The following is a 15,620-nucleotide window of genomic DNA, read 5'->3' as shown; positions in this document are numbered from 1 at the left end:
TGTGTGCGCTTGTTCCTTGGCGCAGTGACCTGGAACCTCGAGCCGCTTCCCCGGGCGGGGAACCTGGCCAGCCACGAGTGACATTCACATCTCCCAGAGGCCGAGAGAGCCGTGGGGCGCGGCGAGGCGGGAACAGGCGCGCTCCACGCCGGCCTCCCTGAAACGTTCACGCTCTGCCGGCACCCGAGTCTCGGCGCTGGGTTCGCCAGCTCTTGGCGCGGTGACTCACTCCGAGCCGGGGCGGCTGCAGCCTACGCCCGCCGGGCCCCTCCAGTGCCGGCGCCGCCGCCCCGAGCCTGGGCTGTCTCTGCCGCCCCCGCGCCAGTAGTGCTGGCCAGGCGGTGCATCGGAGCCGCCACGGGGGACCTGCAGTCGCCGCCGGAGCGCTGCCGAAACCGGGGTCAGACCCCTACCTTGGACCCTCCCCTCTGTCTGCCCTGAGGCCCTTCTGGGGCTGGCTGAGCCGAGAGCTCAGTGAGTCACCCCGGGCCCTCGGGAAACTCGGTTGGCTGCTCTGGAATGCAGGGCGACCCCGGCACACAGGGCTGCGCTAGCACACATACAATCACGCACTGTGTCTCTCACAGTCACATCTCTACTGACATACTCTCACTCTCAAGTACACACACTCCTACTGAGTCTCACACACACACATACACACTGACAAAAATTCATGCACACACATTCACACACACTGATACAGAAACCTACATACCCACACGTGCACACATGCACATTCACGCAGACACTGATGCAGGCGGCATCCTTCCACTTCACCTTCTCTGAGGGGAAAGGTCGTCACACCATTCAGCTCTGCCTTCCACCTTGGATCCCACCCCAACTGGCTTCCAGTTTTGGAAGTGACCCTACTTTCTGACATTCTCTGCAAAGGCCAGGGGTTAGGGGGCTAATGCAGGCCTGAACTAAAAGCCCCTTTCCTTCAAAGCACTGGGGCCTACAAGGGAAGCTTCTTAGTTTCCATCACTGACTTTGCCACTTTGGGCTGCTCAGTGTAACCTCTCTGTGCCTCAGTGTGCAGATCTATACGATAGGAGAAATAACAACTATCTCAGAGTTTCTGTGAGTGTATAATGAGACGATGATGTAACACAGTGCCTGGCACATGGTAAGTACCCATTTTTGCTGTTGATAGTATATTGTTTTATTCCAATGTCTCCCAAAACAGGGAGGCTTCACTTGTGCCTGTGTTTTTGAGGCCCAGAGATACCCAGAGGCCTTTCCAACTTCACCCTGTGTGTTAGAGCAGCACTCTAGAGCTGGGGAAGCTCTGGCCCCTTCTTACAGGAGAGCCTGAACCTCAGCCATCCCCTCTGAAGAGACCTGCCTCTACTGGAGAGGAGATTACAGACGGACCAGAGAGCTCTGCTTGCCAGATCCAGGCCTCCTCTTCTCTGGGATGGCTATTCAGGCCATCCTTGTGTGTCTTCAACTCCACTCTGCCAAAAAACACAGACATAAGACGGGGGCGACTTTCTAGGCTCAGTGGCATCATCCTGAAAGGAATCTTGTCTTTTCCGGCCAGATTGTTTTGGGGTCTGCATGGAGTCTAGCTTACAACCGAATACGGACAGGGAGTGGGGGGCTCTGGGAAACACAGAGAGGCTACACAATCCACTGTCCATTTTCATTCCTGCATTATTTTCTCAGGCTAGGAAGACCTGAGCTAAAAGCTCACTGACCCTGTGATTCTAGCTTCCCTAAGCAGCCGCTGCCTAGAAGACCCCCATGCCTGCTCTCTCTCCCCCCAGTTCCAAATTCCGTGGTTTTCTTTTGAGTGCCAGTAGCCGGTGCCAGCCTTCCTCCTGCGGTTGTATGTGCCCTCCCCCCCTTTGCGCGCACTCCCCTCCCCCTCCTGAAACCAGCGAGGAGAGACGGGGCAGTAAATTGGCTGGTGTCGAGGATCTGCAGCAGACAAGATGATTAAGAGGCCTACGCCGGAGCGCCCGGGGCAGGGAATGTCAGCCCAAGTTGGAATCACGCAACAGGCCTTGGCATGAGCGAGCCTGGGAGCCAGGAGGGCGGGCGGCCTCAGCTCCGGGGTGGGCCGAGGCCCCACAGACTCGCTGGAGTCACCGAACCTGGCACCCGGCAGCGGCGGGGTCGCGCCAGGCCACGGCGCGTCTTTCCCCGGGAAGCCCGCTAAGCAGAGAGCAGGAGGGTGCAGGGGCCAGAGGAAGGGGGCGTTTCCGCAGACGAGGAGAAGGGCAAAGAGAAGGGAAAGCTAGGATGCGCCCAGGTCCCAGAAGTGAGGGGGGCGGGGAGGGGGAGGGGTAAGCGAGGGGACAAACAAAGCCCGGCTGGGGGAGGCAGGGGCCGGCTCCAGCCCCGCCGGGGGCAACGAGCTGGCAAGTCTTTCTCACAGTCTCACGGCCCGCCGGGAGACGCGGAGCCCTGTGATCAGCCCGCCGCCGCGCAGACACGCTCCCCCCGCGCGGGACTGCGCTACCCAAAGCGCGAATGAAAAATGGAAACGGGAAGCAGCGACCTCGGCTCCCTACACTGGGAAACCAGTCGCGCTCGGAACACACATAAATCTTCATTGTAATCCCCTTGCATTTGCTCGCGTGAAATATCAGGCCAGAGACAGGATATGACAAGCGCTGGGAAGCAGGGGGAGGGAAGCCGAAGAGTGAGGGGTGCCCGGCCCTCTCCGCCCCACCTCCTGGCAGGGTTGCTTGGAACTCTGGCAGAGCGCGGGTATTGAGTTCCAGTCCCCGAGGCAGGCAGCCCGCGCGCGCCAGCATCCCCTTCTCCTCTCATTCCTGGCTCCCCTCCCCCAGCGCGCGCCGGGCTGCGGGCCACCAGACCCGGGTGCTCCGCTAGGCGCAGACACACCCCCCTCCTGCGGCCCCGAATTCCCGCCGCCCGCCCTGTGACTCCCGGGCTGGGGAGAGCAGAGAAGAAAGAGAACGGATGCCGGGCCTAATCAGTGAGGCTGCAATGTGGGACCGTTTAGGAGGCTTCCCCTCGGCCTTCTTTCAGGATTACTTGTGAAAATTGTGAATATCCGTCCTGTGTAAGAATTTCCGAGACTGGTGGGGCGAGTTTGGGGGAAGTATCAGGTTTGCTGGGGGCGGAGAGTGCGCTGGAAACCTGGAGCTTTGTTTACAAACAGTTCAGCGGTAGACGGTGGGGGATGAGAGAAAGAGGGGGTGAAGGGAGAAGAGAAGTGGTGGAATGGTCCCCTCCAGTGTTACAAGCCCCCGGGAAGAAAGACGTCAGGGGTCAGAGAGCCTCCTTGCCTTTCAAAAAAGAAAAAAAGTTGTCCTCACTGGCGGTAAAACCCAGAAGCAACTCCGCACACCCACACAGCCCACCCCGCTGTCGCCGTCCCAAGCACTCGCTCAAAAGTCAAAAGCCGGCTCCTTTCCCGAAAGGGACCAGCGACCACCAGTGCCATAAACCTGTTTAGGGTCAGAGATCTCCTTGAGAATGAAGCTACAGATCCTCTCTTCCTCCTAAAATACAGGTCCCCTTGCATTTGATTTCTGGGGTCCCCAGAAGCCGGTGAGTGGGGCGCGATCCTGCAGTCCCGGTTACGCGGGCCCCTGGCCCTGTCCGACCAGGCTTTCCCGAGACTAGAGGGCTCTGGCAAGGTCGTGACGCCCAAAACAGCCCCAGAGAAGCCTCTCCCGGCCGGGACCTCCCTCCCCACCTGGGATCTGCCCCGCACGCCTTTCCTGCTGCCCCGCCCCTTCCCCCCTTAAACCCCCGGCCGGGGCGGATGCGGAGGCCCCACGTCGCTCCGAGGCCCCCCCGGCGGGAGTTCCCCTCGCTGGGACGGGTTTGGCAGTGATTGCCACATTACAAGATGTTACATTCCGCCCTGGGGCCTGGGGCCGGGCCCGGCGGGGCGGGGGAGACAATATGTTTCAGGAAAGAAAAGAGCAGGCAGGTCTTGGAAGAGCAACCACTCGGAGCCTCCACGTGAGAATACAGGCACAGTCTCTAGAGACCTTTCTTCCAGGGGCCGCCTCCGGCTCCGACTGCTCACTCGTCCTCAGGGTCGTGCCAGACCACAATCACTACTGACTCTTAGCAGTTTGCGGGCTGTGTGGCAGCGCTCCCGCAAATGTCCCGAGGCCGTCTGGGGAGATCCTCAGGAGCCCTGGTGCCACCCGCCGCGTCCCGGGTCGCGTCCTGCCAGCGCAAGGGGGCGTGGGGGCGGGTAACGGGGGAGGGCGAGGATCAGGTGTGGAGCCCGGGAAAGTGAAGAATGGCTGCGTGCGGCCAGCAGGGGCTGCGGGGCCGAGGATTAGAACTTCGGGGACGGAGAAGAGGCGAGAGGGAGGGAAGGACTGGACTTGGAGCGCCCTAGGGTAATCCCAGAGGGCAGACCTGGGCCCGCCGGGAGCAAACGCGGCCGGCTTCCCACACTCCCTTTCCTGCCCTGCTTTTCGTGGCGCAGGAGTCTCAGACACCCTAGAAATGAAATCGTCGCTCGCAGAACAATGGGCACTTCTGGCCCTGGAACTCGACAGAGTCTGGGCTGCTCCGAATGGTGGCCGCACACCGGGAGGATTCTCCCGCCCGCGGCAGCAGCGGCGTCGACCCCTCCTCTGGGGCAACCCCCGCCCCGCCCCATCCCTCCGCGGCCCTGGCCTCGGCTTCTTAAAGTCGCAGGGTGTCTCAGAGCTCCAGAGAAGCGCCGCCCAAGTGGGGAGTGAGTGTTTCTGGGGGGCGCTATCTCGCGACGGTGGAGACCAAACAAGGGCCTCGGTGGTCTCAGGGTGGGCCACAACGACCCTCAGCTTCTTCCCTCCTCGTCCCAAAGCCTCCAAACAGCAGACTCGTTTTCACACCAACTCCTCAGTCCGACAGCTATTCCCGCACTCCACTCCCCGCCTCCCCCCCCCCCCCCGCCCGCCCCCGGCCCGGCCTTCAAATTCCGGGGCCCCGACCGGCGGCAAGGTGGAGGGGACTCCGGAAAAGGGGCCGAAGGAAGGGGGGTAGAAGTGGACACAAGAAAGGAAGGAGTGTCGGGGTGGGGGTGCGGGAGGTCCGGCTCAGTCACTTGCTTGCCAGTTGCGACATTTAGAATGGGGGCACGGGGCTTCCGTGGCATCCAAGCCGGGAAAAGCAGGCACGCGGGGAAAGGGATTCTCTTCTCGACATGTTCTCGAGGAGAACAGTGAAAATTTGCCTTAGGTGGCCAATTTTCTCATTTGCCCCTATTAAAAGAAAAAGCCCAAGAAATTCAATTAAAGCCACCCTGGCCAAGGCGCTATTTGAGGCATGAATGTCTCCCCTAAAGCTGCAGCAATCATGTGGCATTAGACACTTCCGGAATCCTATAGCCAACCTGAAAAATCCCAGACCCCCTTTTTCCCTAATTTTTGCTCTGATCTGTAATTTTATCCACATTTGCACTAGTTTGAGCATTCTGGCTCTCCCATCTGAAAGCCTGCAATTACTATATAATTCTTCGCAATTTCAGATGTCCTAATATGGACTGTAATTTTTGCGCAAGACAATTTCCTGCTATTTCAAGCATCAACATTGTCAAAGTTGTATGTACATAATAAATGGGAATATCAATGCATAGTTTTTAGCATAACATCTTGACTCCTCGATAATTATATCCGTTCGGAGCCTACGCAGAATTAGCCTGAATTGCATGGTAACTGCTGCTGCTTTAAAATTTTTAAAAATTACTCATAATTTTCCCAAAGATTACCAAGATCTCGAGTGCACAATGTCATCAGCGTAATGAAGAGTAAACATTTATGCTAATAATCTGCAATTTTTTTCATCAGCTATAAAGACAGAGGCTATATAGCCGAAAATTTCAGTCCTATTCTGCAAGCGCAGCGCTGCAAAAAGCCTGCGGCGCTCGGAGGCGCCTGGTCCTGGAGACCTCTTTCCACTCTTTACTCTCAGGATAGGAGGATGGGGCTGGGGGCTTCTTTTTGGTTTTCTGGTTTTGTTTTGATCTGGTTTGGTCGGTTTTGTATTTCCTATTTTTCCTTTTTATTTCCTTTTTTTTTTCTTTTTTGCCTTCTCTTTCCTGTCATTCTCCCAGACAAATGCCGCCTTCGACCCTTTTGATATGATCTAGCAAAGATTGTGTCCAGATTATCTGAAATTGACACTGAAGAAGGTAAGGGTGGAAACTGGTTTCATTTTTCAGAGGGTTGGAAGGCTGCAATGCGCCCGCCGCGGTGGCTCCCGCTCCGGGAGTAGGAGGGTGGGGGAGTGATTATGTATGCACCAGCTAATTCTTCCATCAAAACTTCTTGTCAGCGATGTCAGGATTATTTTTTTTTTCTTTTTATAAAAACACTTGATGTTTCAGGAAGTGTTAATCCCTGAAGGTTGGGGGATGAGGGCGGGGGTAGCAAAGGAGTGGGTGTGGGTGACATGTTTCTTGAGCCTGGGGAAGGCACCCTTTAGAGCCGTTTGCCTGTCTACACTGGAGTTGGGGTCTGCTGTGGAGCTGGGGACTGAAGAAGGAGGGTTTCTTTGAGTCAGGGAGGGAGAGACCCTTACCCTCCGTACTGCATTTGATGGAGGTGCCTATGGCTTGTGCAGGATGAGGAGCAGAAAAGTTCGCTTTAACCTGTGATTTCAGGATGTTTAGCCCAGGCGGTGGCTTGACAAAACCCGGATAATTCTGAAATCGGTTGTTAAAAGATACAGAAAGAAACAGATAGCAGGATGAAAATGCACAGCTTAGGACCCAAGTTGCTTCTTTCCTCTCAATTTTTCTTGGGATCAACTATCTCAGGTTCTATATCCAGCGCCCAGACCTACCTTTCCATAGGTGACAGAAATGGGCAATTTCTTCAAGGGGACAGATTTAGTTAATTTTTTCACTAAATGATTCTAAGAATAAATTCATATTTCTGTGCTCAGATGGGAGAATTTTTAAACTTTTTTTGTGGCTCTTAAAATTAGCGCAGAATAGGGAAGGCTGAAGAGCCATCTGACCCAGCCCAGGTTCAGATCCCAAAAAGAAAGAAAGAAAAATACAACATAAAAATCAATGAAGGAAAGCTGTGAACGATAAATATGTTTCCAAATCTTATATTTTAAAAAATGTTGCCTAGAATGAGAAGCTGGGTCCCTCCACAATGAGACTACTACTTGAAGGATCACTCAGTCCCAGGCTTATGAAAGCCAAGGCCAGTGAGAAGGGGAATGGGGATTGTTGCTTGTGCCCCTCCACCCCCCTCCACCCCTGCCCCTTTTAGAGCAAGTGTGTGTGAGAGAAGATATTAAAGAGGTATCTGTTGTTTGGCAATTTTGCTAAGTCTGTCTTCACTACTTCGACGCTGTGCATTTGCTAATTTGGAGGCCTGGCCATTGACAAGCTTGCTCCATACACCTGCAAGCAATTTGCCGGCTCCGGTACCAGAGAATTGCAGAGATGGCAGCTCGCACCTATTTGATTTTTTTTTTCCCTTTTCTCAATGCACAGCAAATTTGGCTTTCAGTGCGTTATCTCTTTTGTTAATGCAAAAAGATTCCCTGGGCGAAAAAATTGCTCATAATTACCAGAGAGATGGGGAAACTGCATTAGAATAAATAAACCTGAAATTACTGTAATTATGTTGTGTTTGATGGGCCCGGCTTGTAATCAAGAAGAGAATACAGTGAAATGATGCTGACCCTCTTGGGTTTGCAGCTGTACGCGCACTTTGGGGTCTTTTTTTGCAGAAAAGAGTCATTTTGATAATCATTAAGCTGTGTGTAACCTATTTCAGAAGTGTTTTAAAATGAGGTTCACATTTTTTGAACAAGGGGGAAAAAAATCCCAAAATTGCATTTTGCCATTACAGACTCATACATAAGGAAAGGTTGTGTTTTCTAAGTGACAATTGTTAAGACATAATATTCGAAATCAGTATTTAATCATTATAATGAGGTATTGTTTAAATATAACCACCTTTAGATTATTCATAGTTTAATTAATATACTCATTATGAAAATCTTTGAATCAGATATTTGATGAACTACTTGTCAGTAACAAGGCAGCATTAATTAGGCCTATATTGAGATTAACATTTTTTAAAAGTGCAACTGCTTATAATTATAATAGAGCCTAACTAAAGACCGCCTTCGTTGAGCTAAAACTAATAATTTCTCTATTTGAACTGTTAGCAAGAGATTATTAAATTAGTATAAGCTAATATCTCGAAATATTAAAATCCGCTTGACCAAACAGATTTTTGCCTGTGGCTTCAGGCGCTGGGCCCTGGCTGCCGCACCGGAGTCGGATGCGCGAGAGCAATCCGCCAAAACTCCCCTCTAGCAAAGTCACATCTCCAGGCAAAACCGAATCCGGGAAGGTCCCTACCCCGCGTTGGAACCCGGTCTGGGAAATCAGTTCTCTCCCAGCTTTGAGGCCCGTCTGCTCCCGGTCTCGGAGATCTTATCTCCCGCATTTGCGCTCCGGGTTATGGGGGCCCGCAGGGCAGGACAAGCTCCAATCCCAAGCCCTGAGGGGGCCTCGAGGTCCCCGGGCTCCATCCCCCACTACTTCCCCAGCTCTCTCCATCACCGCCCCTCCACCACTTCCCCTCCCCTTCCCAAAGGGCGTCAGAAGAGCCTGGAGCATCTGCTCTTTCACCAGCACCAATTGAAAAATGGGTGCTTGTCACAACACAGATCACTGCCTTCCCTGCTTTGCTCCCCACCGCGCGCTGCAAAGGGCCCCCCAAAGCGGAGGGCCAGCCCGCAGGAAGCAGTGTCGGAAGGCGAGTGCGAGGGAAGCGGGAACCGCTCCAAGCAGCCCGTCCGGGCCCGCAGCTTCGCCGAGCTTCCTGAGCTCAGCTGCAGGGTCTGGGATTGGGGTTTGGGGCGAGACGCCGGGCCACCGGGTGGAGGGAGCCAGGCGGGTTCTAGTTGCTCGAGAGTCCACATTCTCCTGGAAAGAACTCATCAGAGAGTTCCACTGAAGGTGCCCCCTTACTGGCCTGGCCTCGGGACTTTCGGGCTAGAGTGGGGGGCGGGGGTGGGTGTCTTCGGCCAGCTCCTGGGTTCCAAGGAGTCAGCGGAGCCTTCCCGCCCCTCCCTTGGAATTTCCATCTGAGGCGCAGAGAGAAGCTGGGGATTAGGCGGGAAGAGGCCTCTCGTAGAGGATGGGCCCGATGGGTGGGAGTGGCTGTGGAGGGGCCCAGGTGGCGCCTTGGGACTGTCCCCCGGAGCTCAGTGATTGACTGGGTGTAGCCTGACAGACGTGTCCTTCCGGCCCCTTTCCGGTGTCTGGCCGCGTCTTTTCCGCGTCGGGATCGGGAGCCCTGCGGGCAAGCAAAAGCCGGAAGGCCAGATCGCCGCCTTCGCGAGGGGCCAAGCCCCCAGTGTCTCTGCTTTCATTCGTCTAGGCTTCCGGTGAGGTGACTGGGTGTGGGGGGCACTCAAGTCTCCCTGGCCGGCTGCCTTTGAGCTCTGCTTTCATCTCCTCTCAACCAGCCTTCGCAGTCCTTTTGGTTCCAGAACCCCCCCTCCCCCCCTTCACACAGCACCTGTTCCTGATCCCCCCCTTCCAAGGCCCTGGCCAAGAGTCACTGCCCACCCTCTAACCCAGGTAGGGATCAGACCCCTTGGGGGTTAGAAGCAGGGCAAGATAAACGGTCCCAGCGGCTAGGGAGGGCCTTGCCGGCGATTCTGGTAGTCTGGAGCAGGAATCTACCCCTGCCGCTATGTGTCCCGGGAGGTGGAGGCTTGGCCCAGCCCACAGAACCCCCTCACACAGCACACCAGACAGCAGTTCTTTCTCGAAACCATAATTTTACTGTCTCAGAGAAACTTTATAACTTATTTACAAAGTTCTTTTTTTTCAAGATACAAATCAATAAGTTAACATTCTCAATATAAAACTAAACTTTGACATAGAGAACACAAAACACGGTTGATTTCAACTGATCACATTTTCCAAATTTCACAAGTAAAATGTCAAGATTCTCATTTCACAAAGCATCGGGTTTTACAGCCACACACAACAGAACGGAAAAAAGCTAAGCTTGTGCAACATGTTTACGGAACAATAATAATAACAATAATAATTAACAACAATAATAATATGTACAGCGATTAGATCCTGCACTGGAGACTAGGCGTCCAGGGTGCTGCCTGGCATTATTCTGTGGTTGAGCCTCTGGGGATTAGTGCTGCTTTTGTCTTACTTTAAAGCTCACTGGCTCTAGGGCACTCCTTTCTGCCTGCCTGTCTTTTCCTCACTGTCCATCGGTCCTCTCCCTTGCTTCCCAAGGAGGGAATTAGGATTTTCCTTCTTGTCCAGGCTAAGCGACCAAAGTGTTTTTCCCGAGATGAGAAAATTGTGTTGCTTCATTTCTCTTTTTTTTTTCTTTTAAAAATAATACGGAACATGTAAAAATGCAAAGCATTAGGTTCCAACCTCTCCATACCAGCGAAGTACAAAAGTTCCTGTAGAAGTTAAAAATCACCAGGTCCTCCTTATTCGTTTTTCCGGGTGCGTTTAAAGTAATCGGCGCTTTCGGACCGTGCGCTCCTTGCGCCCCACAGAACTGCGAATTGGCCAACATTCACCCTCAGGCGAAGTCCGTTTCTCAATAAATAAGTACCCCTCCCTCCAGTTTCCCCCCAGTTCCCGAACGAACTACACAGATGGTGAGGCAGGCCCAGGAGAAGGTCCGAAAGGGCAAAACGTCCCAGCATGCGGAGCTGGGGCCCGGCGGCCGGAGCCTCTTCCGACCTGGTGACTTTTTTCAGAGGCCGCAGACTGAGGACAGTGGACGGACGAGGACCTCGACTTCGTCAGCGCACAGATACACAGCGAAAGGAGACAAGAGACGGACAGAACAGAAAAGAGCTTTTGCTTTTTCTACATTGTTCTTGTTTTTCCTGATAGTCCCACACAGCTGAGGGTCGGCAGGTCGGGTCCAGCTGGCTCGTCTTGCTGCTCTGGCTGTCTCGGGCAGTTGTGCCCGCGCTCCGAGGCCGCTGTCTGCTGTCGCCGCGCGGCCCAGGCCGGGGCGAGGGCGAGCGCGCGGGCGCCGGGAAGTCGCCGGTCCAGACCGCGCGGGACTCCAAGGAGTTGGCGGGCGTCCTGCCTTCGCTGTTCCTTCTTCTTTCCCCCCGGGTCCTTCTCCGGGTCCAGGGCTTGCGGACAGGGTGGATGGACCGGGAGGCGGGAGGGGCCCGGGCCGGGGGAGACGGGAAAGAGGCGGGAGGGTGCGGGCGGGCAACCTCACATGAGTTGGGGTTGCTGCATAGCTTCTTGGTGCGCCGAGGGGTACCACGACGTGTAGCTGGGGATGTAGGAGCCCGCGCTGCCGCCCGAGCCCTTCCCGGATGAGGTGTTGGGGTTCCAGCCGGGCGGCACTGGCGGGGAGGCGGCAGACAGCGCCCGGCCGTTGGCCAGTGCGCTACCCTCCAGAGCCGCCCCGCCCTGCTTCATCAGTTTCTTGAACTTGGAACGCTTGTTCTGGAACCAGATCTTGACCTGCAAGAGCGGACAACAATGTGACTGGGCTAGGTCCATTGTGCCTACCGTGGTCGTCGGGGAGATAAGGGGGCTGTGCGTGGGACAGTCGAGGAAGGATCCCCCTCTCTGCCCTGTGCCGCTGGGCAGCTCTCCGCTGGAGGAGCAGAGCCCCACCATCACCTATAAGAATCAAAGCCTGGCAGGCCCCGCTGCCGGCCTCGGGTGGCCCGCAGGGGCAGCTCTCAGAGAGCCAAGGGGGCGTGGTGGTGAGGAGTGAAGGTGGGGGGGGGGGGTCCAGACCTTCGCTTGTCAGGAACTCAGCCCGACCCTGGCAATAGTCTGGGGAAGAAGCAGCGCCTGCACAACATGGAGTCTTCAAGTCCAATATGAACATCAATAAAAGAATCGTGTGGAGGAAAGGAGTGGAGGAAATTTATTTGCAATGCCACCTGCTTTCTCCTTGCTCCATTCTTTCTGCCCTTGAGTGAGTTGGGGGCTGACTGAGGAGGCCAAAGGTTTCGTTAAACTTTTCATTTGGACTTAAATCAACCTTTAAGTGTCTTAGTGTCTGTTTGCGCTCCCCAGCTCTGCTCCAAATCCCGGCCCAGACGTTGGAAACCTGCGCCAGTCGTGATCAGAAAGCCCACGGGCTCCCCAAAGTCTTAAGCGCAATCCGGGAAGGAAGGTCCCGTTTCTCCTCCAGGGTCTGGGACTTGGGAGGTGAGAAGGCGGAGGAAAGGATTTCCTCCTACCCCAACCGGGTGAGAAAGAGGAGGAGGAGGGAGACAGAGGCTCCGGCCCGGGCCCTGAGTCATTAGCCACACACTTTAAAGGCAAAGAAGGGATTAAGCCCAGCGTCTATTGTTCCAGTTGTTCGGGCACGTGTGACCCGAGAGTCCCCAAACAAACGTCTAGGGAAATCCTCGCCCTAATCAGATTGTCCAAGGGCCGAGGGCCGGGCGGCCAGTAGCGTGGAGTACAGAGTGCAGCGACAGAGCCAGAGCCAGGGCAGAGAGAAGAACGAGGAAGGAAGGAGAGACGCAGGGAGAGCCAGGGGTGGGAACACACACACACACACACACACACACACACACACACACACACACACACACACACACACACAATCTCCGACCCTGAGACGCAAAGAGCAAGACGCGAAGCTCCGGGCGCAGGCCGGCCGCGGGAAGCCCGCTTGGCAGAAGGGGCAGCGGCAAGGTACCTGCGTCTGCGTGAGTCCCAAGGAGGCCGCGAGCTCCGCCCTCTCGGGCAGAGCTAGGTACTGAGTTTGCTGGAACCTCCGGTTCAAAGCCTGCAACTGCAAACTGGAATAAATCGTCCTGGGTTTGCGGATCTTTTTCCCCTTGCCATTGAAGCGCACTTCACCGCCTTCCACCACCGTGCTCTTCTCGGAGTCAGCCCCTGGAGGGACAGCAGAAGCGGAGGGCCGCTGTTAATGCAGGGACAGCCTTTAGTGTGGGGAGCCCAGGGCCAGTGGCAACCGAGCGGTGGCGGTGGCTGGGCTGAGAGAAAGAACGCTCAAGAAACTCCGAAAGCCAGGGAAGTGTCCCGTAAAGTCCGAGGGCCAGACCCGGGCCGCTGCAGGCGGACTGGGGCAGTTCCCAAGCGTGCAGTTCCTGCCTTTGCAGGGAAAGTTTGCTATTTTTGCAGGCGGCAGTTGAGGTTTAATTACCCTTAATTGCATACATTGTTTATAGCGCTACGCAATAAATAATTACTGAGACTAATACGTGCACATGTGGGTTTCTGTTTTCCAAAGGGGCATTGTGTGCTCGGCGCACAGAGCCACCCAGAGGCCCAGACAGTGCCAGGGGATTTATCTCAGATTTATCCTTTACTGGATAGTCGCGAGTTGGGTGGAATTTTGAAATATTTTTTTTTCTTTGCTATGACAAGGATCCATAGATTGATACCCGAAACCTCCATTGCTCCGGCGCCCTCCCCACCCCCACCTCTCTCTCCCCCTCTCCCTCCTCTCTCTCTCTCTCTTCCTCCCCCTTCTTCCTCCCTCCTTTCCTCCCTCCTTCTGTCCCTCTCTCCCTTCGTACCCTTTCCTCTCCCTCTCCTTCTCCCTGGCAGGCGCACGTACCTGGGTCCTCCAGGCGGCTCTGGGCGAGGCTGGCGCTGCCCGGGTAGGACTGCACCGAACTGATGTAGGGGCTGGACGCGTGGCTGCTGACCGAGTTGACGTAGGGGTAGCCCAGCGGTCGGGAGAAAGACGAGGCCGAGCTGTAAGCGCCGTCGGGCTGCGAATGGCCCGCCGAATGTAAACAGTGCATGGAGTAGTGCCCGTGGGACATGGGAGAAGGAGACATTTGCTGGTTGGGTGGCCCAAACTCCATAAACACCGCCTTGCCCGACACGGGGCTGTTGAGACTTTCTGGCATGGTGGTCATGGTCATCTCTTCTCGCGGGGTCTGGGTGTGGGTCTCTCTCTCTCCTCTGCTTCCCTTTTGGGGGTCTCTGTGTTTCTCAGGACAGGAAGGAACCCAATTTAAGCGGAACAGGGGTTTTCACTTTCCATTCATAAGAAAATGGAGTTTGTCTCTTTGAAAAGTCTAAGCATGATGCTGCCGAGCTCCCCAAACTCGCTTCAAAGCTTTGACTCAGCCAAGGTCATAAATATTCATGAGCTGACGGAGCTGATTGGTCCGCTGTCTTGCATAATCACCGGGGATTGGTCCGAGGCGCTCCGGCTCCGCTGGACTAGAGCGGGCGAGGCGGCCGGGCCTCGGGAGAAACGCGTCCACACTTCCCGGCCGGGGCTCCTCTGCAACAGAGCGCGCCGCGTGGGGCGCACAATGGGCTGCAGCACCCGCGCCGGGACCTCCGCGGCCCGCGGCTCTTCAGCCTCCCGCCTCCCCCGGCGCGCCGTACTTCCCAGAAACCAGCGGCTCGGCGCAGCCGCCCTCCCCCCACTACTGTCCCCACCCTCCGCCCGCCCCCAACGCCCAGAAAGGGGCATCGCTTCTCCCAGCCGCCGTCACCCGGTCCAGCGGTCAGTTAGGGCTCCGGAGCCCGGCCGCGGCCTCGGAGCGCGAAGTCGCGCACGGGGGTGGGGGTGGCGGCACCGGAGGCGGCCAACCGAGCGCTGTCCTCCCGAGAGCCGTGTGCCTAGCGCAGCGCTCCCCTCGGCGGCGCCTCCCCGGCTCGGGTCCGCTCTGCCACATCCCTGGGGGCAGGTTTGGGGCCCTCTGGGCGAACTCACTCACTCGGCCGCCGCGCCGCCGCCGCCGTTCCCTGGGGCCCGCTCGCATTGCTCCAGGCCCAGCTGGCCACTCCAGCTCGAGGCTGCACCGGTCTGATTAAAGCAGTGCGCGCGGAGAGCCAGGAACCCGCGCTTCTCCTCCCAGGAAAGGCGGCCGCACCGCCCCCTCCCCCCAACACACACCCCCTCTTTCCCTCCCAACCTTCCTCCGCCTCCCCTTCCTCTTCACTCCCTCTGCGCCGAAAGCCCCGGACGCACTCGCCCCAAGGGCGCGGCGCAGAGTGGAGCCCAGGAGCCGGCGGGCTCAGTTTGGCTTGAGCAACCAGCACCAGGTGGTCAGTTTCCGGCCTTCCGGGGTCTGGCGAGAGTACCCCGGGTTTAGGAGTCCTGGGGAACACCGAAACCCGCGGCAAAAACAGGCCAGTGGCAGGCTCGCATATCTTTGTACAATCATGTCTCTCATTGTCGCCCAGGATCCTCCTCATCTCCAGTGGTCAAAGCGGGCGCCACTGGGCCTGGGGGCAGGGCTAGCAAAAGCTGCCACGGCGCCTTCTATCTTCTGGGGCGCTAGGTACAGAAAAGCGCACAAAAGCCCCCCGCCGCCGCCACCACACAGCCACCCCCACGAGGCGTGGCGCACACCACGCTGCCTGCTAGGGACTGTTGGTTCCCCATCCCGCCAGCCCCACGGTGAATCCCAAATTACTTTGTTAGGTAATTAGAAAGTGTTGATAATTATTTCTTTCATAATTTAGCGGTGTGACGGGAACGGGGAAATGATCTTGTGAAAGTTCACACGTGCAGATGTATTAGTTACTGATTCATTTGATTAAATGGTAGTCTCAAGTGCTCCGATCCGCAGCTGAAGGCGCCCCATTAGCATAACACTGATGTTTAATTTTCATACGCATAATTAGCCATATATTTAACACTAATAGCAACATGCAGCCTTTCAGCGTTAAA

At 56.0% G+C, this 15,620-nt stretch overlaps 1 protein-coding gene across 2 annotated transcripts; it reads right to left on the bottom strand.

The window, feature by feature from the left end:
* Nucleotides 1–9,733: 9,733 nt before the first annotated feature.
* On the bottom strand, nt 9,734–14,792 carry DLX1 (distal-less homeobox 1). Of its 2 annotated transcripts, none has more exons than XM_003990860.6 (4): nt 14,662–14,792; nt 13,539–14,219; nt 12,651–12,850; nt 9,734–11,449 (listed from the first exon to the last, which is right to left on the bottom strand). In XM_003990860.6, the coding sequence occupies exons 2-4, from the start codon at nt 13,849–13,851 to the stop codon at nt 11,195–11,197; spliced, it is 768 nt and encodes a 255-aa protein (XP_003990909.3). In that variant the 5' UTR covers nt 13,852–14,219; nt 14,662–14,792; the 3' UTR covers nt 9,734–11,194. The 2 variants fall into 2 exon arrangements, with proteins under 2 accessions (XP_003990909.3, XP_044889885.1); XM_045033950.1 differs by having other exon boundaries at nt 14,658–14,775.
* Nucleotides 14,793–15,620: the final 828 nt, after the last annotated feature.

This window comes from Felis catus, chromosome C1 (assembly GCF_018350175.1).
Source record: "Felis catus isolate Fca126 chromosome C1, F.catus_Fca126_mat1.0, whole genome shotgun sequence".
NCBI lineage: Eukaryota > Metazoa > Chordata > Mammalia > Carnivora > Felidae > Felis > Felis catus.
The sequence above is the reverse complement of the archived record's forward strand: the minus strand, read 5'-3'. Positions and strand labels throughout refer to the sequence as shown.

Bases quoted from the DNA above. Each gene is read 5' to 3' on its own strand.
- DLX1 (XM_003990860.6), bottom strand. From the start codon at position 13,851: ATGACCATGACCACCATGCCAGAAAGTCTCAACAGCCCCGTGTCGGGC. The intron at 12,851-13,538 runs GTACGTGCGCCT...CTGTCCCTCCAG, and splicing joins GAGCCGCCTGGAGGACCCAG to GGGCTGACTCCGAGAAGAGC. The intron at 11,450-12,650 runs GTACCTTGCCGC...CCGCTCTTGCAG, and splicing joins TGGGACTCACGCAGACGCAG to GTCAAGATCTGGTTCCAGAA.